This window comes from Archocentrus centrarchus, chromosome 7 (assembly GCF_007364275.1).
Source record: "Archocentrus centrarchus isolate MPI-CPG fArcCen1 chromosome 7, fArcCen1, whole genome shotgun sequence".
Lineage (NCBI taxonomy): Eukaryota > Metazoa > Chordata > Actinopteri > Cichliformes > Cichlidae > Archocentrus > Archocentrus centrarchus.
The window spans coordinates 11,215,077-11,233,579 of record NC_044352.1 but is presented as its reverse complement, the minus strand read 5'-3'; the positions used below and the strand labels follow the sequence as shown (position 1 = coordinate 11,233,579).

General features: G+C 38.8%; 3 protein-coding genes across 6 annotated transcripts; 1 reads left to right on the top strand and 2 right to left on the bottom strand.

Moving 5' to 3' along the window:
* Positions 1–863: 863 nt before the first annotated feature.
* guca1b (guanylate cyclase activator 1B) lies at positions 864–3,187 on the bottom strand. The gene is made up of 4 exons (XM_030733376.1): positions 2,726–3,187; positions 2,079–2,228; positions 1,814–1,928; positions 864–1,584 (listed from the first exon to the last, which is right to left on the bottom strand). The coding sequence occupies exons 1-4, from the start codon at positions 2,927–2,929 to the stop codon at positions 1,460–1,462; spliced, it is 594 nt and encodes a 197-aa protein (XP_030589236.1). The 5' UTR covers positions 2,930–3,187; the 3' UTR covers positions 864–1,459.
* Positions 3,188–6,426: 3,239 nt separating this feature from the next.
* LOC115782734 (serine/threonine-protein phosphatase 4 regulatory subunit 2-A-like) lies at positions 6,427–12,967 on the bottom strand. 4 transcript variants are annotated; one of them, XM_030733119.1, is made up of 9 exons: positions 12,892–12,967; positions 11,895–11,976; positions 11,578–11,748; positions 9,982–10,075; positions 9,813–9,850; positions 9,558–9,632; positions 9,237–9,386; positions 8,739–9,013; positions 6,427–7,627 (listed from the first exon to the last, which is right to left on the bottom strand). In XM_030733119.1, coding segments are annotated over exons 2-9 (1,095 nt in total). In that variant the 5' UTR covers positions 11,897–11,976; positions 12,892–12,967; the 3' UTR covers positions 6,427–7,337. The 4 variants fall into 4 exon arrangements, with proteins under 4 accessions (XP_030588979.1, XP_030588977.1, XP_030588978.1 ...); XM_030733117.1 differs by lacking the exon at positions 12,892–12,967 and adding an exon at positions 12,608–12,776; XM_030733118.1 differs by lacking the exon at positions 12,892–12,967 and adding an exon at positions 12,608–12,776 and having other exon boundaries at positions 9,237–9,383.
* Positions 12,968–13,090: 123 nt separating this feature from the next.
* LOC115782735 (eukaryotic translation initiation factor 4E type 3-like) lies at positions 13,091–17,398 on the top strand. The gene is made up of 7 exons (XM_030733121.1): positions 13,091–13,289; positions 14,139–14,211; positions 14,739–14,833; positions 14,922–14,982; positions 15,094–15,160; positions 15,310–15,465; positions 15,555–17,398. Exons 1-7 carry the CDS (start codon positions 13,129–13,131, stop codon positions 15,599–15,601), a joined length of 660 nt encoding a protein of 219 aa, XP_030588981.1. The 5' UTR covers positions 13,091–13,128; the 3' UTR covers positions 15,602–17,398.
* The last annotated feature ends 1,105 nt before the right edge of the window (positions 17,399–18,503 follow it).

The following is an 18,503-nucleotide window of genomic DNA, read 5'->3' as shown; positions in this document are numbered from 1 at the left end:
ATATTATTACACATAAGAAAATACAGCAAGGGCAGAAAACCAACACCTACATCATAACAGGCAACAATAAATAAGGTAACAACTGCAAAGCTTGTGAAAATCTGGAAGCTAAATCACAATCTCAGCACTGTTCTGGACATATATCTTAATATGATATAACAGCATTAAACAGTATCAGTGTATTATTTTTTATATACAGTACCAGTCAAAAGTTTGGGCACACAGTCTCATTCAGTGGTTTTTCATTATTTAAAAATTGCCTGCATTGTAAATGAATACTAAAGTCATCCAGACTATGAAGAAATACATATGGAATTATTAGTAAACAAAAAAGTGTTAAACCAGAATATGTTTTATATTTTAGATTCTTCAGCGTAGGCACCTCTTACTTAGATGACAGCTTTGCACATCTTGGCATTTTCTCAGCTTTCTGAAGTAGTCACCTGGAATGGCTTTCAGTTAACAGCTGTACCTTGTCAAGAGTTAATTTCTTGACCTCTTAATGTGTTTGAGACCATCAGTTGTGTTGTGAAGAGGTAGAGTTGGTATACAATGAATAGCCCTGATAATGTTCTAATCCCTATTATGGCACCCCAGGTAAGAGCCCACCTAAATGCTTCACAGAGTTCAAGTAGTACACACATCTCAATATCAACTGTTCAGAGAAGATTTTTGGTTCCAAACGCCATGTCTTTGTAAGACTCAAAAAAGTTGTGTAGTTCTCACCGTAAAGTGTGGAGGAGGAAGTGTCATGTATGGGGGTGCTTTGATGGTGACACTGGTGGCAATTTATTCAAAATCCAAGGCACACTTAACCAGCATGGCTACCACAGCATTCTGCAGCAACATGCCATCACATCTGGTGTGCGCTTAGTGGGACCATCATTTGTTTTTCAACACGACAATGACCCCAAACACACCTCAAGGCCATGTAAGGGCTATTTGAGCAAGAAAGAGGGTGATGGAGTGTTGTATCAGATGACCTGGCCTTCACCTGGTCTAAACCCAGTTGAGTTGGTTTGGGATGAGTTGGAGCACAGAGTGAAGGCAGAGCAGCCAAAAGTGCTCAGCACCTCTGGGAACTCCTTAAAGACTTTTGGTAAAGCATTTCAGTGATTATGTCATGAAGCTGATTGAGAGACTGCCAAGAGCGTGCAAAGCTGTAATCAAAGCAAAAGGTGCCGACTTTGAAGAATCTAAAATCTAAAACATGTTTTGGTTTGTTAAACACTTTTAAGTTTCCTACATGATTCCTCATGTGTTCCTTTATAGTCTGGATGACCTCAGTATTCATTTACAATGTAGGAAAAAAAAGAAGAAAATAAAAACATTGAATGAGAAGGTGTGTCCAAACTTTTGACTGGTACTGTACATACAAACTGCAGTAGTCACAAAAATCACAATATCAAAAGTCACACATGAGGATTGTGTATGACAGATTTACAGTCTGTGTTCCAGCCTAGAAGTCCGCACTGCGTCGTCGTTCACTGAGCCAGTCTCCAGGGTTGACATCCATCTGCAGCATTTTCATCACCCACTTGTCCCTCCTTGCTCCATCGATGAACTCATCCAGTGAGAGCTCCCCTACATGACAGAGGACAGTTATTCTGTGGGTTATTATTTTAGTATAAATTTCTTAATTCCTGAATTTATAATTTTGCCAGAGAGATGACCATTGTAAAGCTTGTAAACACACAACAATACACATTCAGTTTTACATGAGCGCTTTACAAGGCCATCACAGCAGCCTGACAGACGTTTTAAATGACCCATGGAACCTTAGAAGCTGTCAGAAACCATTACAAACACTCACCGTCCCCATTTTCATCAACCAGCTCAAATATCCGGTCAACCACTTGGTCTGGGGTCAGCAGATTACATTCTTCATCCAGCTCTCCATGGCAGGCTTTCTTCAGCCGATAAATAGACTGAGTAACAGGAAAGGGTGTTACATGGTTCCTTCGCTGACTACAACTCTTTACAGCTGACTGATTGAGCACGTTGTATTCTTTAAAATGTTACAGATTTACATATCAATAATGCAGTATACATGGGGACTATAAACTAGTAAGCATTACCTCCACAATTTCGAGAAGCTCTGTTTTGTCGATGCACCCGCTTCCATCTTTATCATACATTTTGAATGTCCATTTTAGTTTATGCTCCAATTTTCCCCGAAGGACTAAGTTCAAAGCTGCCACATACTCCAAGAAATCAATGGTGTTGTCCTGTGTACACAAGAAGTTCAAAGGTTATGAAGGATTATAGTGTCATTAAGCACCTAAATGTTTACATCCTTTGACAATTTAGAGTGTCTGTATTGCAGTATGCTGAGAATAGTCTAATGGCAGTCAAAAATTCATGCAAGTGCACCTAATTATTTTTCATAATTAATCAGAAAATCATTTCAGGGTGGACTTTAACCTGTCAGAGAATGGAGAAAATCCATCATTTCTAGAACCAAGCTGAAACAGTTTGCTTGTTTTACTATTCTCATTTCTGAACCTGGTACATAAACATTTTTGACATTTTGTTCCTTAGTTGTCAGCCATAAAAATTGCTACAAGTAAATTTTCTGCCCTTCAACTAATAAAATACGTGTTTGATAATGGGCAACAGCTGAAACAGTAAAAATAATCCTTCCACTAAACAAATATTTGCTAATACCTTCTCATGTTGTGTAGTCAGTTAACAACATTAAAATGAGACAGAAGTTTGTACTTACTCCATTTTTGTCAAACGCTCGAAACATGTTTTCAATATAATCTGCAGCCTCCTTGTTATGAGTAACACCAAAAAAACTCTTGAACTCATGCATGAACAGAGTTCCACTTGGGCATTCCACAACAAATTTTTTGTACCATTCCTGCAGCTCCGCCACATCAATCTCCTTGTCTTGGTCACTATCTTCGCTCAGGCGCTGACCCATGATGGTAATATTTTTATTAACTCCCCGAAAACACTGATATTAGTTCTTACATTACATGAACCCGGTTTGACCTGGTTACATTTTTTTAAGCCTCCGCCTACATTACAAAATGAAAAAGTGCTCAGTTACAGAGCCAATTTGTGCAAATCAGCAAAAACCAAAATGATCAGTATGGCATGAAAGTCCATAGAAGCTGAATTGGTTTTAGGCTCTCTATTGTGGCAAATCCTTTCTGAAAGTGAGGACGAGACACAGACTGCTATGGATCACATGATAAAGGATTAGAAATGAACACTTGTCAAATTCAATTAGTGCACAGACAGATTATGAGAGGATTGTGTTGCTGCTTGTACCTATACTAAAAGAAAAACTCTACTGTATGCAAGCTTTGTGGGGGGAAAAAAGGTTCCAAGGGCTTCTCCTTTCACTGACATGTAAAAGTGACTGATTAAAATTTAATATTATTTAATTATATTATTTCAGTTTACATTAAGGTAAAAATGCCCAAGGTAAACTAAGGACTAAGGTGTGTATAGTGTACAATAGTGTCAAATTAAGTGATTTAAGTAATTACAAAGCAGAACTGGAATTTAAATTTTGTTTTTTAAGTTATATTTTTGAGGGGGAAATCACCTGAATTGATAAAATTAACAAACTAAAGGTCAAGCATATTAAGATAAACTATTACCTGTGAACACATAGGTAATCTATTCCAGAATAGAAAGCTCCTGACCTGCATGATGATTCACTCAGCTCAGTCATTTTGTTATCCCTGGAAACCCTGACCTTCAGGTGCCAGGTAATTAACTGGCACCCTGTTTACTCTTTAAATGCCCACTCCAGTGTTACTGAAACCTATAATAAAAGTGTTGTCACTAGTGATGAACATTTAATTACACCTTTTCCAAAATACATAATAAAATAATAATTATATTTTGGAAAACAGTCAAAGATCAAGCAAGCCTTGGTTTTTTTGAGTATAAGGGAGGCCACAGGAATTTGGAAATTGATATACTTTCTCAATCAACAGCATCAGTGTTAGCTGTATCTTATCATTTGTTTATAGGTGAAAACATGGCCTGGCCCATTACCTTCCTGGCTATGATACATGCTGACAACAGGGATAATGATAATCTTAGCTTAGAGGTTTCAAGGCCACTGAGGAGTCACCAGATAATATCCTCACACGATTAAAATGGTTCACATCTCCAGTCTTACACAAGAGATATTTTAACTCTCAACACTATTTTCCCTCCATCCAGTCATTGTACAAATGCTTTTACGTGCACTCATCACCTGTTTCTGCACCGATGGCTGGCAGCTTTCACTAATGTACCATTTACAGATATGGCACTGTTACTTCTAGAATTTTAGCTCAGTAAAATAAAAGCAAGCTTTCAGAAACACGTCTTTTAAAAAGAAAGCAAGCAAGCATGTTAGAAGATACACTTACTAGCCACTGTATTACTTACACCTTACCAGTTATAAGTAATATAGTGTACCATCACCACCGCAGAAGGTGCTGTAGGGGTCGGGTGCAGTGTATGTCAGGAGGCAATGAAGGGTGGAGGCCATGGTGGTCCAATCTCTGGATACCAAAGCTGGTGACCGGGACATGGAATGTTACCTCTCTGGTGGGGAATAAGCCTGAGCTAGTGCACGAGGTTGAGATAGATATAGTCAGGCTCACCTCAACACATTATCTGGACTCTCAATGGGGAGAGGAGCTGAGCTGCCAAATGATCACTACTTGGTGGTGAGTAGGATCAGGTAGCAGGGGACAATGCTGGACAGACCCGGCACAATTAATAGTGAAGGTGCGCTGAGAACACCTGGGAGAGTCTGTGTGATTGGCAACTCCCACCTCTGCCAGAACTTCAACAGCATTCAGAGAGAGCCTGATGACAATGAATATGAATGGACCATATTCCGCATCTCCATTGCTGAGGCTGCTGCACGAAGCTGCAGCTCCAAGGTGGTTAGTGCCTGACATGGTGGTAATCCCTGAACCAGATGGTGGACACTGGAGGTGAAGGGAGGCATCGTGCTGAAGAAGGAGTTCTGGAGGCATGCGTACCAGCAAGCCAAGTGTAATGTGGCTCAGGTGGTAGCTGAAGCAAAAACTCAGGTGTGGGATGAGTTCAATAAGGCCGTGGAAAAATTCTGCAATTCTGGCAAACCAACAGGTGACTCAGGAGGGGATAGCAATGCTCTATTCACACAGTGTATAGTCCTTAATCCCACTGACACATATTCTGTAAAGGAAGCAGAGTGTGGGATGAGGGGGATGACTCACCCATCACTGGGGGTGAGGTCACTGATAGTTAAACTCCTTGGTGGCAGGGCCCCTGGGGTGGATGAGAGTTGCCCTGAGTTCTTGAAGGCTCTGGTCATTGTAAGCCTGCCTTGGTTGACACACCTCTGAAATGTTGCGTGGAGATCTGGGCAAGTGCCTCTGGATTGGCAAACTGGGATGGTGGTTCCCATCTTTAAGAAGGGGGACTGGAGGGTGTGCTCCAACTACAGGGGGATCACACTTCTCAGGCTCCCTGGGAAGGTTTATGCCAGGGTACTGGAAAGGAGAGCTGGTCCATTAGTCAAACCTCAGATTCAGAAGGAACAATGTGGTTTTCGTCCAGGTCCCTGAACACTGGACCAGCTCTTTATCCTCTCAAGGATATTTGAGTGTGCAAGGGAATTTGCTCATCCAATCTACATGTTTTGTGGACTTGGAGAAGGCAATCAACTGCATAGTCGGACTCATTTCTGGTGGGTATTGGACTAATCTCATCTCTGCTTTTTGGGGATGATGTGGTCGTGTTGGCTTCATCAGGTGCTGGCCTCCAGTTTGCACCGGAGCAGTTAGCAGCCGAATGTGAAGCAGCGTGACAGAGAATTAGCACCTCCAAGTCCGAGGCCATGGTCCTCACCCAGAAAAGGATAAAGTGCCCACTTCAGGTCAGGAAAGAGTTGCTGCCCTAAATTTTTAAGTATCTCAGGGTTCACAAGTAAGGGAAGAGGAGAGCGGGAGATTGACAGATGATTTGGGGCCATCGCTGCAGTGATACAGATGCTGCTACGGTCCTTCGTGGTGAAGAGAGCTGAGCTTAAAAGCAAAGCTGTTGATTTACATCTCCACTCTCACCTATGGTATTAAGCTTTGGGCAGTGACCAAAAAAGTGAGATTTCAGATAAAAACGGTGGAAATGAGCTTTCTCTGAAGGGTGGCCGACCCCAAGATGGGGTGGGAGTCTTCCACAAATGTAACTACAAATGCTACACATCAACAAAAATGTCACACAGACAACAACTGTTTGTGAAATTTGACATTTTCACCTGGGCTAAAATTTTGTTAGGTCAAGGAATGTTTCTATCCTGAGAGTAACATTTTATGTGCAGCTAAACAATAATTCCCATGATTCACTTGCATAGTTGTTGTGGATATATTAAAACAGAAATTGATTTTAACTCCACAACACAAACCGGGCAAAGTACACTTCAAATTTCAGCATTTATTGCTTTCCATGAATACTATAATACAAGCGCAAGCCTTCAGTTTCCAGCAATGATCAGTTTTACGAAGGCAGTGGACATTTATTACAAGTCTACAAAAACTCATTTACAGATACATACTGTAAAAATCCTAATTATCAAAAGTGACAACTGTAAACTAAGGTATGACATACATAAAGTGTAAAAGTACCTTGTGTTCTGTTTACAGAGTTTGATGGTGAAATGGGTACCCTTAAATCAAACCAATATTCTATCTAACCAAACTGGTTACTACAATACCGTTTTATACCGGCTCCATTCAATGAAAACCAAAACTGACATTTTCCAACATCCTTCAAGGGGGTCAAAGCTGACAAGTGCAAGATAATGTTAATGAGAAATATATTTATGGTATGTGCTTCATAGAAAAATCAAACAGACATATGTGAAGTGTTGCTTCACATTCTATATGGCAGGTGTTCTCATACACCTTGAGAGAGACACATTCATTAGTGAGATAGTCAAAACAACTGTGCTTAGGCTAAAACAAAATATCAAATGTATCTTTATGGAAATACATGCCAAATGAATAATGAACCTTCAGAGTACATCAGTTATTAAGGTTAAATTATTATGTTCAGATATAAAAATCAAGAAAAAAGATTAGAAAAACTTTTAGTCAACAGTGAAAAAGGCAGTCTCCATCATCTTCTTTTAAATCATTGCCTTCCAGTTTAAAGACCAGGTGATGTGTGGCCTTGAGAATTTGAAACTGAGTAGGACAAAAAAGATCCTTCTGTGAGGAATCTAGAGGTTCACATCACTCCTGGTCCTTATAGGTCCACAGTGCTACAGATATACCCTTGGTGTGGTATCATACAGTGTAAAAAAGTCCGTTGGCAGGCTAGCCTTCAAGTTAGTCATGTTCCCCAGGCTCTATTGCAGTCTCTGCACTGTTTGAAATGTCAGCATCACCCTCTGTTGACAAGTTAGGTGAATTACTGGACGAGGAGATCTCCTTGTTACTGATTAAGCCATCTCTATCACTGCAGTTTCCCTCCTCACTGTCCGGCTCAAAACTCGTCTCTGATGGAACGGGCTGCTCAGATTGGTCCACAGCACTATCACTCTTCAGACTGTGGGCAGCCTCATCCTCAGATGAGTCTCCTTCCCCCTCAGAGGGTCCTGTTTGTGTGCTGCTTGGCTCTGAGAAGCAAAGCAGAAAGCATTTTAAATCACTCTGAAGCAACAAACTTGTAGGCTCTCTGACTGAATATGTTTTCGCCACGCTGTGGCTACTTTTCAATAATTATATAATTAGAGATGCCACATCCTATAGTTATGGGAACAAGTCCATACCTACTTTAATAAACTTAAGTAGCCATATCAAACATTGCCCTTTGTCACCAATTCTGTTCATGATGTTTACAGACAGAATTTCTAGGCATAGCCAGGGAGTGGATGGTATCAGGTTTAGTGGACTCAGGATCTCATCTCTGCTTTCCCTTCAGCTTTTACTGAGACGGTTTGCAGCCGAGTGTGAAGCAGCTGGGATGAGAATAATCACCTACAAGTCTGAGGCTATGGTTCTTAGCCGAACAAAGGGCGTGCCCACTTCAGGCTGGGAGTAAATTGAAGAGATTATGTCTCTCTGCTGGCCTGGGAATACCTCAATGCAACCCAGAAGAGACAGAAGAGGTGGCTGAGGAAAAGGAGGTCTGGGCATCTCTGTTTAGATTCCTGCCCCCATGACCCAGAGCCCGACAAGAGTCAGAAAATAGATGAATTGATGGAAGTCTCATTTAAAACATTTAAACTTGTATTAGATGTGAAACTGGACATGAAAAGTGAGTGAAAATTTTGGGGATATGTAAGAGAGCTCTGTGTGCATCTCCAGCTGCATGCAGAGAAAAAGCCAATTCCATAAATGAGCTGCTTTGGACTTCTGTTTCTTCAAGGGTTAGATTACTTTGGGCAGATTGAAAGGCATGATTGTCTAGCTAATCATGGCACGAAGTACATGTGAATGGTTTTGGAAAAATTGACACAGACATCTTCATCAGAAGCTAGGACGGTATAAGGGAACAGTTTCCAAAACTATCCAAATATTTGACCATTTGAAAGGCATAGAAATCCTGCTTTAAGTTTTAGCCTAACTAGTTTTTATTCATAGTTTGTTTGTATGAACGGACAAATAACATCAGACAAGATATTTGCACTAAAAAAAGATCTATGCTGTTTGCATATGAAGGCAACACAAATTACTATAGTGTCTGAAGTTATGAAGTAACCTAAATAAGGATAAATTCAAACTTACCATGATTGTCAGATACACTAGGTGTGCCACAAGATGTTCTACTTTTGTACTCTTGATCACAGGCGTGTTCTGAAGACTCTGATGTCTCTGGTGAGCTCTCCGGCCCTTGATGACAAAACGACTCATTTTTTTCATTTACCGTTTCATTCTCCTCCTTTTCATCAAACTTCAGCCTCTTCACCTCTTGCTGATCAGCATCAGAATCCTCCTCATCTGGGTGCTTGTTCTTTAGCCCACTATTTGGTGTCATCTCACCTTCTGATAGCGAGGTTTCACTGAAACAAACAGTAAAAGCAGTTAATCAGTTTATATACTGAAATATCAAGTGATGAGTTGCTCGTCAGTTTTTTGTCTTTTTTTTTTTCTTAAGGCAGGGTCTTGACAAAACCTAATTAAAACTTAAAGCAGGATTTCTATATTATAATGTGTGTAGTACTGCGTTAGAGTATAATGCTCTCACAACAGGGCGTACTCTATGTAGCAGATTAAACAAATTACCTGATACAATGCTCCTCCATCTCCTCCGTGGTTGGGTCTGATTCTTTGCTGACTGGACAGTCAGGGAGCCCATTGGTGGAAAATGATGTTGGCAATGACAACTTTGGTCTGTTGAGTGGTTTTGGTGTGCCTGGCCCATTCACATTTCTACTGCAAAAAAGAGGAAATGATTATTTTTGACAGGCAAGATAGCATTGTCTTTACTATACTCTGGTTGTCTTGGTTATTTGGCTTTAAATCAGTTAAATTTTCCCACTGGCTAGCAGTTTATGAAGCAATTTCAAATTTGTATAAATCAATCAATAAGTATTTCACACCCACCTCTCCGAATATAGAGAAGAGTTGCCAGGAAACATCACTCCATTCATTCTGTTTACACTGGATGCCCCATTTTTCCTTTAAATAAGTAGAAAGGCACAAAACAACTGGCTGTTAAATGCCTGCTGTAAGTAAGTGTGACTGAATAATAATGAATAAAAACTCAAAGGAACTGTCACTGTCATCAGAAGCAGCTTAACAAAAATACAGCAAACAGAAGATCGAAGGGAGCAAAAACTTAACAGCCAATGAACTCACTCTGATGTGGGGTAGATACAACTCACCACCATTATATTCTGAAATACAGAAAGAGTAATATATATTTTAAAATATTTTTTTCAAGCCATGAAAAGTACATTTAAATTTTGATATACTAATATTGTTCATCTTGAGTTCAAACACTAACATAAGATTATATAGCACTTACCTTCTCCAAACCCCTGAGAAACTTGTCTGTTCCTGTGTAGTTTCGCTTGGGGTCCATAAGGAGTTCACACAAACGCTGAATGGTGAATGGGATACTGTAAAATTTGGACAAATATTTAGGATTAGGGAACCGATGCCGACTTGCAAAAGCTCGCAAGAGTTTAACAGAGACGTAGAAATAAACTTGGAAGAATCTGATTGTATCTGGTCAGCCACAGTCACAAAATGGTCACAAGTTATGACAACTGTCTGTTCTGTTGCTTCTGTCTGTAGTAATAATTTATTTCTGGTGTTGAAAAGCAATGGCAACTTCTAACATTAATGCTCAATTTTAAATGTTTTCACAAATATTTTTAAGGCTGCTGTGTAAAAAATAATACTGGTAAATATTAGGACTGTGCCATATCATATCTACCGCAAAGATATTGGTATAAATTATGCTATATCATTGCTATAGTAATGCTATGTTTACATTCCCTAGTGTGCTCAAAGAGACACGCATATTTGAGACCAAGAGTCGTGTGCCAGCCTCCGATGATGACTTAGCACCTAAAAAGGGAGCCACCTCCAACAAAGCACAATACTTTGCAAAATAAGCAAGAAAGCTGTTCCCACTAAAGTGCAAACAACAAACCTGTTAAGGCAAAAACACACCATTGAGTACACCCAGGCTACTAAGCAGGAGATACTAACAGCTTATGATGTGAGGCCCAAAAGTAAACTACCAAGCATCCACCAAGCTTCACTGAAGCACTTTCTAGTTGCGCTGCATATGTTAGGAAGATCACATGGTGGATGGAAATTACTGAGGCGTTTACATGGTGTAAAAACCAGAGCTTTAAGCAGCTGGTTAAACAGCTTGACCGAAGATACAACATCAGAGGTAGAAAATGTTTTTTCAGTTGTATTATGAGACAATATTATCACATAATACTCCTGATGAGTTACAAGGTTATGTTACTTTAGCAGTTAAGCAGTTATTTTATACTTATGCTACTTAAATTTTCCAGAGAAAACTCTACTTAGGCTACTTTGTGCTTATGTTTGACTTATGCTGCATCACTGGATATATTGCTATGTCACTACTATTGCACTATAAGGCTGGTGCTGGCGCCTTGTTTCACCCTTGATTCACACTTCAAATTAGGTAGGCAGTGTGTCACCAATGACAGTAGGAAGGAAAAAAGGAAAATGCCCTTCATTTTGTTTGCACTAATAAATGCTGCTGCCTATAAGCTGCAATCACCAATAAAACAATGTTTTTTTCTATATCATCAGAAATATCAGTATCACAAATGTTCTTAAAATGTTGTGATATCATTTTTGAAGCTATACTGTCCACCCCTAAAAGACAAACGTTAATGCATTCCAAAACTCAATGAGTGAGATTAAATTTTACTTAGAGTTTTACATTTTTATATTAGATGCATGCTTAAATATCTAGATTTCTTTGTGGTTATGCTTTGATTCAACAGATAGCATGTAAGAAAACCAATAATATTAACCACTGAGCTGCTATGGTGTTTAGGTTTGGTAAGGGGTTGTGACTGAAGATTTGTTTACATTTGAAAAGATATCAATTATAATTTTAACTCACCCGTTATATCCATCCACTATTTTTAAGATCCTCTTCTTCATTTCTTCAAAGGGAACATACTCTACATTGGGATTATGTGGTCCTCTCTGTTCTGGTGTCGCAGCATGGAAATCATCCATGACTTTTTCCAACTTAAACATGAAGTACGTTTTGAATTGTGACCATGGGATCCTGCAAAATAATGCAAGTCTGATTAAAACAAATTTGCACAAAAAAATATTGTCAGGAAACCTGATGACATTATTTCAGTTTGATAAATACTGTGGAAATTTTAATGGATGCAGCCATCTTTCTGGTCATGCAACTATGGTACTCACATTGGTTGCCCCGTCTTGGCAATATGACACAGGAATTGCTCCAATAGAGGACCTGTCTCTTTCTTCCCTTTCTTCTCAAAGTCTGCAAATGCCAACATTAAAGAACAAAAAACGTTTAATGTTAATAACTTTAAAACCAGCTAGGAAACAAATCTGACCCCAGGATAATCAAACAAATGTATGCGCCTGCATTAAACTAAACGAAAATAACCTTTAAGAAAATTGTTTGGCTTCAGGCTTCTCGAAATTAGTGTACGGTGGCATCGATTAAAACATTTCAAGGGAAAATAGACTCGTCAAGGAAGGCAAACTGTTTAGTGCAACTTCAGAAAATCCCCAAACCATTCTCAGTTAACTACATGGAAAGTTCCTATAAGTTAGCTAGCATTTTATTGTTAGCAGCATGTTGTGACGTTACCGATATTGCTGTTTACATAATCGCTAAGCGTCAATGAGGAAATAAATAGGTGTGAAGTGTGGGAAAAGACGAAATTGTTGCATGCAGAAAACAGCATTGAACTGGGTAGAACATGCAGAGACTGAAAGAGTCCCTAGACGCTTCCTCTAAACGCTAGTTGTTGTTGGTAAGCTAAGTTACGTGATAACGTAGTTAGCAAACATTGGACATTTTGCTTAGGGCATTAAACCAAATGTAAAAGAAATAATTTAAAAATCTAAGAATTAATTGCTCATTTAATAACTGAAAACATTGCCTTGAAACGCTTCCAATAAGGCGTCGATGTCCATTGCTGTGTCCAGTCACAGGCAAGAAATACTTGCAGGTTAGTAGCACGTTAGCAGGTAGCAACCCAACAAAGCTGGTGGCAGTGGCGACTGCGCATGTCTACAATTACGTATTCACATTTGCGGAAGATGCGAAGATCAACAAAGCAGAGCATTGCCCTCCCATCAAAGACAGAAGTTGCTAAAATTAAAATACTCGCTGTTGTCATTGCGCAGTTATCAATATTTTCATTTACTGCTTGCACAGGCTTACGTGACGAAAATTTCTCGATCTCTCTGGCGCGCTGTAGATTCCGCAGGCCGTCAGCGGGGCGTCACCGTTTTCTGTTGTGACGGCGCAAACCGGTGAAGCGACCAATGAGTCAGCAGCTGATCGTGGTTAGTTTTACCTAACGAACCTATATATTTACACAACGGTCGGCAACAACTTCAGCGAAAGCAAGACATCTGCTAGTTTTTATACGCGGTCATTTGGCTTTGAGTGGTATCGATGGCAGTTCCAGTAGCTGCATTACAACTGAGCTCATCATCCAGCCCGGGTCTGCTGGAGCACAACATTCATATCAACGACAGAAATTTGGAAGGAATTTCTAAGAACAATGAACATGACACTCTGCCTTTACATTCTCCGTGGACTTTCTGGCTTGACAGGTAAGAAACTGCTTAATTTCCACCCCCCTTCTCGTTATCTTAGCCAGTTGCTGTAGTTGTTTGGGTGAACTCTTTGTTGTTGACCTGTTGTGGAGAACAAAGAGGGGAAATGAAGAATTTATCAGGCCTGTAGTACAAGTCAAGCATTGCAACTTAGATAATATTACAGGTGAACTTAACAACAAAACGGGGATTGTTGTTATATTTAAAAAAAAAAAAAAATAAATCATAGAAAATTATCATTCAAATACAAAATGCTTGGTAACGGTGATGCAGCTTATCTGCCAACTGTTTCCTGTCTGACCTACATAAGCAATTCCTCTTCTTGGAAAGATCTTAAAATAAGCAAAGGGTGTAATTATGACTGGCTGAACATAATAACTCAGCTGGGTTTCAGATAAGGTCACTTTATATTCTTATGAGCACAGGTGTTATGCTATTGCTGCTCATGTGTCTCATTGTTTAGTGAGTCACGATTTCTATTTGAGTTAAATTTACATTATTACTTTATTTACTTTTATTTATAATTAATGTTCCTAGTTTGACATTAAGTAATCAAAACAGAGCTGAACATAAGCAACACTGAGTTGCACAAGTCTATCACCCACTGTGTGTACAAATCAGAGGGTGCTGTGTTCAAACGGGGTCAGTGCTGTTTACTGTTTACTGGCGGTTTTGTCATCTGATCCCCTGCACCCTACCCCAACTTGCCTGTTCAAAGGGCAGCACTCAGACATGTGTGACTAATATATCGCAGAAAAAAAAAAATGGATTTAGGTGACCTGATATATTTACAAGCTTGTACTTGTAAGCTAATGTTCTTTTTTTTTTTTTTTTTTTTCCTGACAGATCTCTACCAGGAACAACAGCAGCTGAATGTGAGTCAAACCTGAAGAAAATCTACACTGTGGAAACGGTCCAGGTATGATGAATACAAGAGCACAGCTTCAGTGTTACTTCTGCTTTATTGGGTGTTGTGTGGTGCTTCATATAAACAGGTAGTTGGTACTTAAAAGTTTTGTGATTGGCTGATATCTTTGTACTTAGAAGTGATTCATAATTTTATTGTATTGCTGGCCAAAAATGCTATGTATACATCTTACTCCAGTCAGTCTAAGGCTCTATATCATTGCACCTAGCACTGTGATTATGTCATAATCTGCTATTACTTCTGTCAATATAGAGTTTAGATAGCTCCTGACTAAGTGTTTTGTAATTGGAATGCCAGCTTATTTGTATTCATAAGTGGGTGAGTGTCAATAAGAGTTATGAGGAGATGATCCTTCTTCTTCCAATTTTATTCTGCCATCAATTAATTGATGTTTAGGGAGTTTGGTTGTGATTTTTGGTCACTGCAAAATATCACTAAGGCCAAACGTCTGCTCCCTGTGTTAGTAAACAGTTCAGTGAAATAACCCACTTCCTTTGTTCACCTTGGCTCTGAAATAGAACTTCTGGAGAGTTTACAACAACATACCTGGCGTCTCCAGCCTGCCGCTGAGATGGAGCTATCATCTGATGAGAGGAGAAAGAAAACCACTCTGGTAAGTTGAACCTCAGGAATAATATGCATTTTCATATGATAGAAGATGTTTTTATAATGTGTAATGTTCCCTCCTTGTTTGCATGCAGGGAAGAAGAAAGCAATGCTAAAGGTGGCGTGTGGAAAATGAAAGTACCCAAAGAATGCACTGTAAGTGATAAAACACTTTCATGCATTAATTTGTACATTATCTACTTTCTCCAGTCTCATTGTACATCCTGTATAATGACAGTAAAGGCAATCTTTTCTTCTTATTTACAGTCTGCTGTGTGGAAGGAGTTGCTTTTGGCTACTATTGGAGAACAGTTCAGTGACTATTGTGCTCCAGGTAAAATTCTTTTAAATGGTCTTGAGTGTGAAAATGGTCTTAAATGATTTTTTTTTTTTTTTTTTTAATGTAAAACAGCACTGCTATTATAGCTTGCAAATACTATGGGCTGGAAACAGTTGTATTTTATTTTGGTACTGTTCTTACAGAGGATGAAGTAGTTGGAGTCAGCGTTAGTGTAAGAGACAGAGAAGATGTGGTTCAGGTCTGGAACGGAAACGCTTCTTGTGTTAACGAGTCGAACGTCTTAGGAAGGATCAACGAGCTCCTTCCAGAAATCCCTTTTAAAGCAGTGTTTTATAAACGTGAGTATTTTCTTCTTTTCCGTGGCATCGTTTTATTTATTTCTTTTAATAAATGAAACTGTGACATGTGATAATCTATTCTCTTTCAGCCCATGAGGAGCACCATGCTTTTGAAGGAGGTAGATCAAGACATTAGCAACTTTGAGCACTTTTGCTTTGTTTTTCTGTTTTGTTTTTGAACACGTTTTTGGGGGTAAAATACTGGGGCAAATTTAGAAGCATTTGAGTTTTGTGTATCATCTTAATTACCTCGATGTAGTTTTAAGTATTACTCCTCAAAGGTGAGGAAATTTCACATCTTTTGAGCACTACTGTCTACATGAGAAAATGTAATTCATTTAGTCACAAGTGAAAAACTTAAATAGATTAATTATATCTAGAGCAGTGTTTGTATGTTTTTGTTTTTGTTTTTTTCTACTGCACAGTTTTACAAAATTGTAACCAAAACATTAGATTGTTTAGATGTATTCTGGCTTACTTTGTGCAGTTTACCAAGCACAGAAAAAGCTAGCTCTTTGAACAAAATCTTGTTTTTTTTGGATTTATAAGGATGCAAAGTATCACAAACCTTTATATTAACAACACATTACACAGCTTTTGTAGCCAGCTATTTTCTCTTTTTTGTAAATTACAGTCAAAATAATGTTGTCTAGTTAGGACAAGATAAATATTTAGTGTGCTGTAAGGCCAATATTTGAGCATAAATTGCACATTCTTTTTTTTATTTTCCTGTGTAGAAAATGTGGAAGGTGAGAGGAATATATTAGTGTTATAATAAAATGACCTTGGTGCACAAGACACCTTGAAGAGATGCTGAGAAATATATGCAATAATTTCTATTATGTAGAAAATTTGCTGTGTTGTAGCTGACATTTTTATTTAAGCCTCTGCTCTATATCAAGCACTTTGTACTGTGTGTGTGTGTGTGTGTGTGTGTGTGTGTGTGTGTGTGTGTGTGTGTGTGTGTGTGTGTGTGTGTGTGTGTGTGTGTGTATAAGACATCTGATAGTCCCTCTTACAGCATATGGAGTTGTGATACCTGAGACCAAATACACTCTGGTTTTGTGTCACCTTTTCTGATTAAGTGCAATGCTGTTTTTATGTATTCTTTTAAATTTGACACACATCACGTAAAAAAATATATAAAACTGGCCTCAGGAAAAATGACCAATAAATACACAACACGCAGAAATCTGCCACAAGGGCACAAAAAAAGCTGTTGCTGTTTTTGATTCAATTGAAATTTATTTATGAAGTGATGTTTTCATGGCAGCAATGCCAAAACTGCATGAGTTTATTTCTGCTTAACTAAATGTTTTAGTTTCTCTAAAATCCATAGCTTCACCGTGTTAATCCCCTGTGGTGTCATATGTGTAAAGCGATATTTGTAGAATTTAAAATCGGCCATGTTCGGGGAAATGTTAAAATTCATGTCATTTACATCTCACCAAAGGCGCCTTTTCAGCAGAGCTGTTTAAGTACTGATACTGTTGTACTAAGACAATTCATTTCATTTCTACAGAAATATAAAATATGTATTGACACCCACAGAAAGATTGCTGCTGTCATTTATCAAATGTTGAAGTATTTGTTATGCTGGCTCAGCCTGAATTCTGTGCTGAAATGAAAAGGAGTTACTTTTCTAATAAGACACTTGCCAGAATTGCTTTATTTACCCTGTATTTTTCAGTTTATGTAGTAATGTTAAAAGCACATACTGTAGGATAAGAGAATAACAATAGCGTTTTCTTGCACATGTACAGTTGACTGATCACTTCAGATCTCAGACTGTAAGTGATTGTTGATCTTGGATGGTGCCTTGTGTTCATCAGCAGTTTACAATGTTAAAGTCCTCTGTATTCAGCATGTTGAAATTGTATGTTTCTCCATTAGTTTTACACATGGTAAAGAAAAATAAAGATATGTAAACGTCCATCTGTTTTCTCTTCTGAATACCTTTATGCAGTAATTTAACTTCTCCGAGTGTTGTTTAGGAATAAAATAAAATTGTACTTTATCGCTTCCGTTTTGGGGCAACTACAAGTAAAATGTCTCCCTCTTGCGGTCATGTCAAAGCATGGGCATAAAAATAGAATGCTACACTTTCATCTCTAACTCGTCATCATACTTAATGAAGATTTGTCGTTTTTGCAGTGACCATCATTACACCTAATGGAGTTTGATCATTCTTAAGGCCCATATTAATACAAGTACAAAAGGTACTGAGCCAGATTCTCGTACGTTTAGAAGGTACGAAATAAATAATGACAAATGCCGAGAGTCTACGGTCAATAGAGCAAGAGAAGATATCTTTTGCACTGAACTGAGAAGTCTTCTTGCAAGCGGTTAAAAAGTAAATAACACATAATGTCACATACATTGAAAATAATGTCATCGTTACTGATCCAGCTGAAAACTATATTTATTAAAGAAAACAAACATTTTTCATTCTGCCACAACAGGAGTGATTTCTGTTGACTGAGATTTAAAGGCACTTATGTAGACTTCATAAAACGAGCAAGCGTTGATAAGCTTTGAATTATTAATATTATAGCTTATAGCAGTTATCTTTCAAGATAACCCGTGCAAGAGTATTAGATTGTCCATTTTATTTGGAATTTAATTGAATTATATTCCAAATTTAATTCAATGGAGGATTAATGGAGGAGGCACAGGAGAGGAAGAGGGCAAAATACCAGGAGCTGGTGGAGGACCATGTGCATGCCAGTGGAGGTGGGCTGTCGAGGGTTGCAGGCCACAGATCACTCAACAAGGCTTTTGGAACCCTGGGCATCACAGGACGAAACAGGAGGTCAGCTATTAAGACCAACGTAGAGGCAGCGGAAAAGGCTTCGAGATGGCTGTAGCTAACGAGGGGGGAGAAATGGGAGACGTAGTTAGCGACTTGGACACAGGCTGGGACTTGATCAACCCCAGTCGGGTCACCTGGCAGAGGGTGTCTGTTGTAAGACCCGAAACACCCGATGAAGCCAGAATACAACACCGATGATGTGTCCAAGGCAGAGCAGCAGAAGATG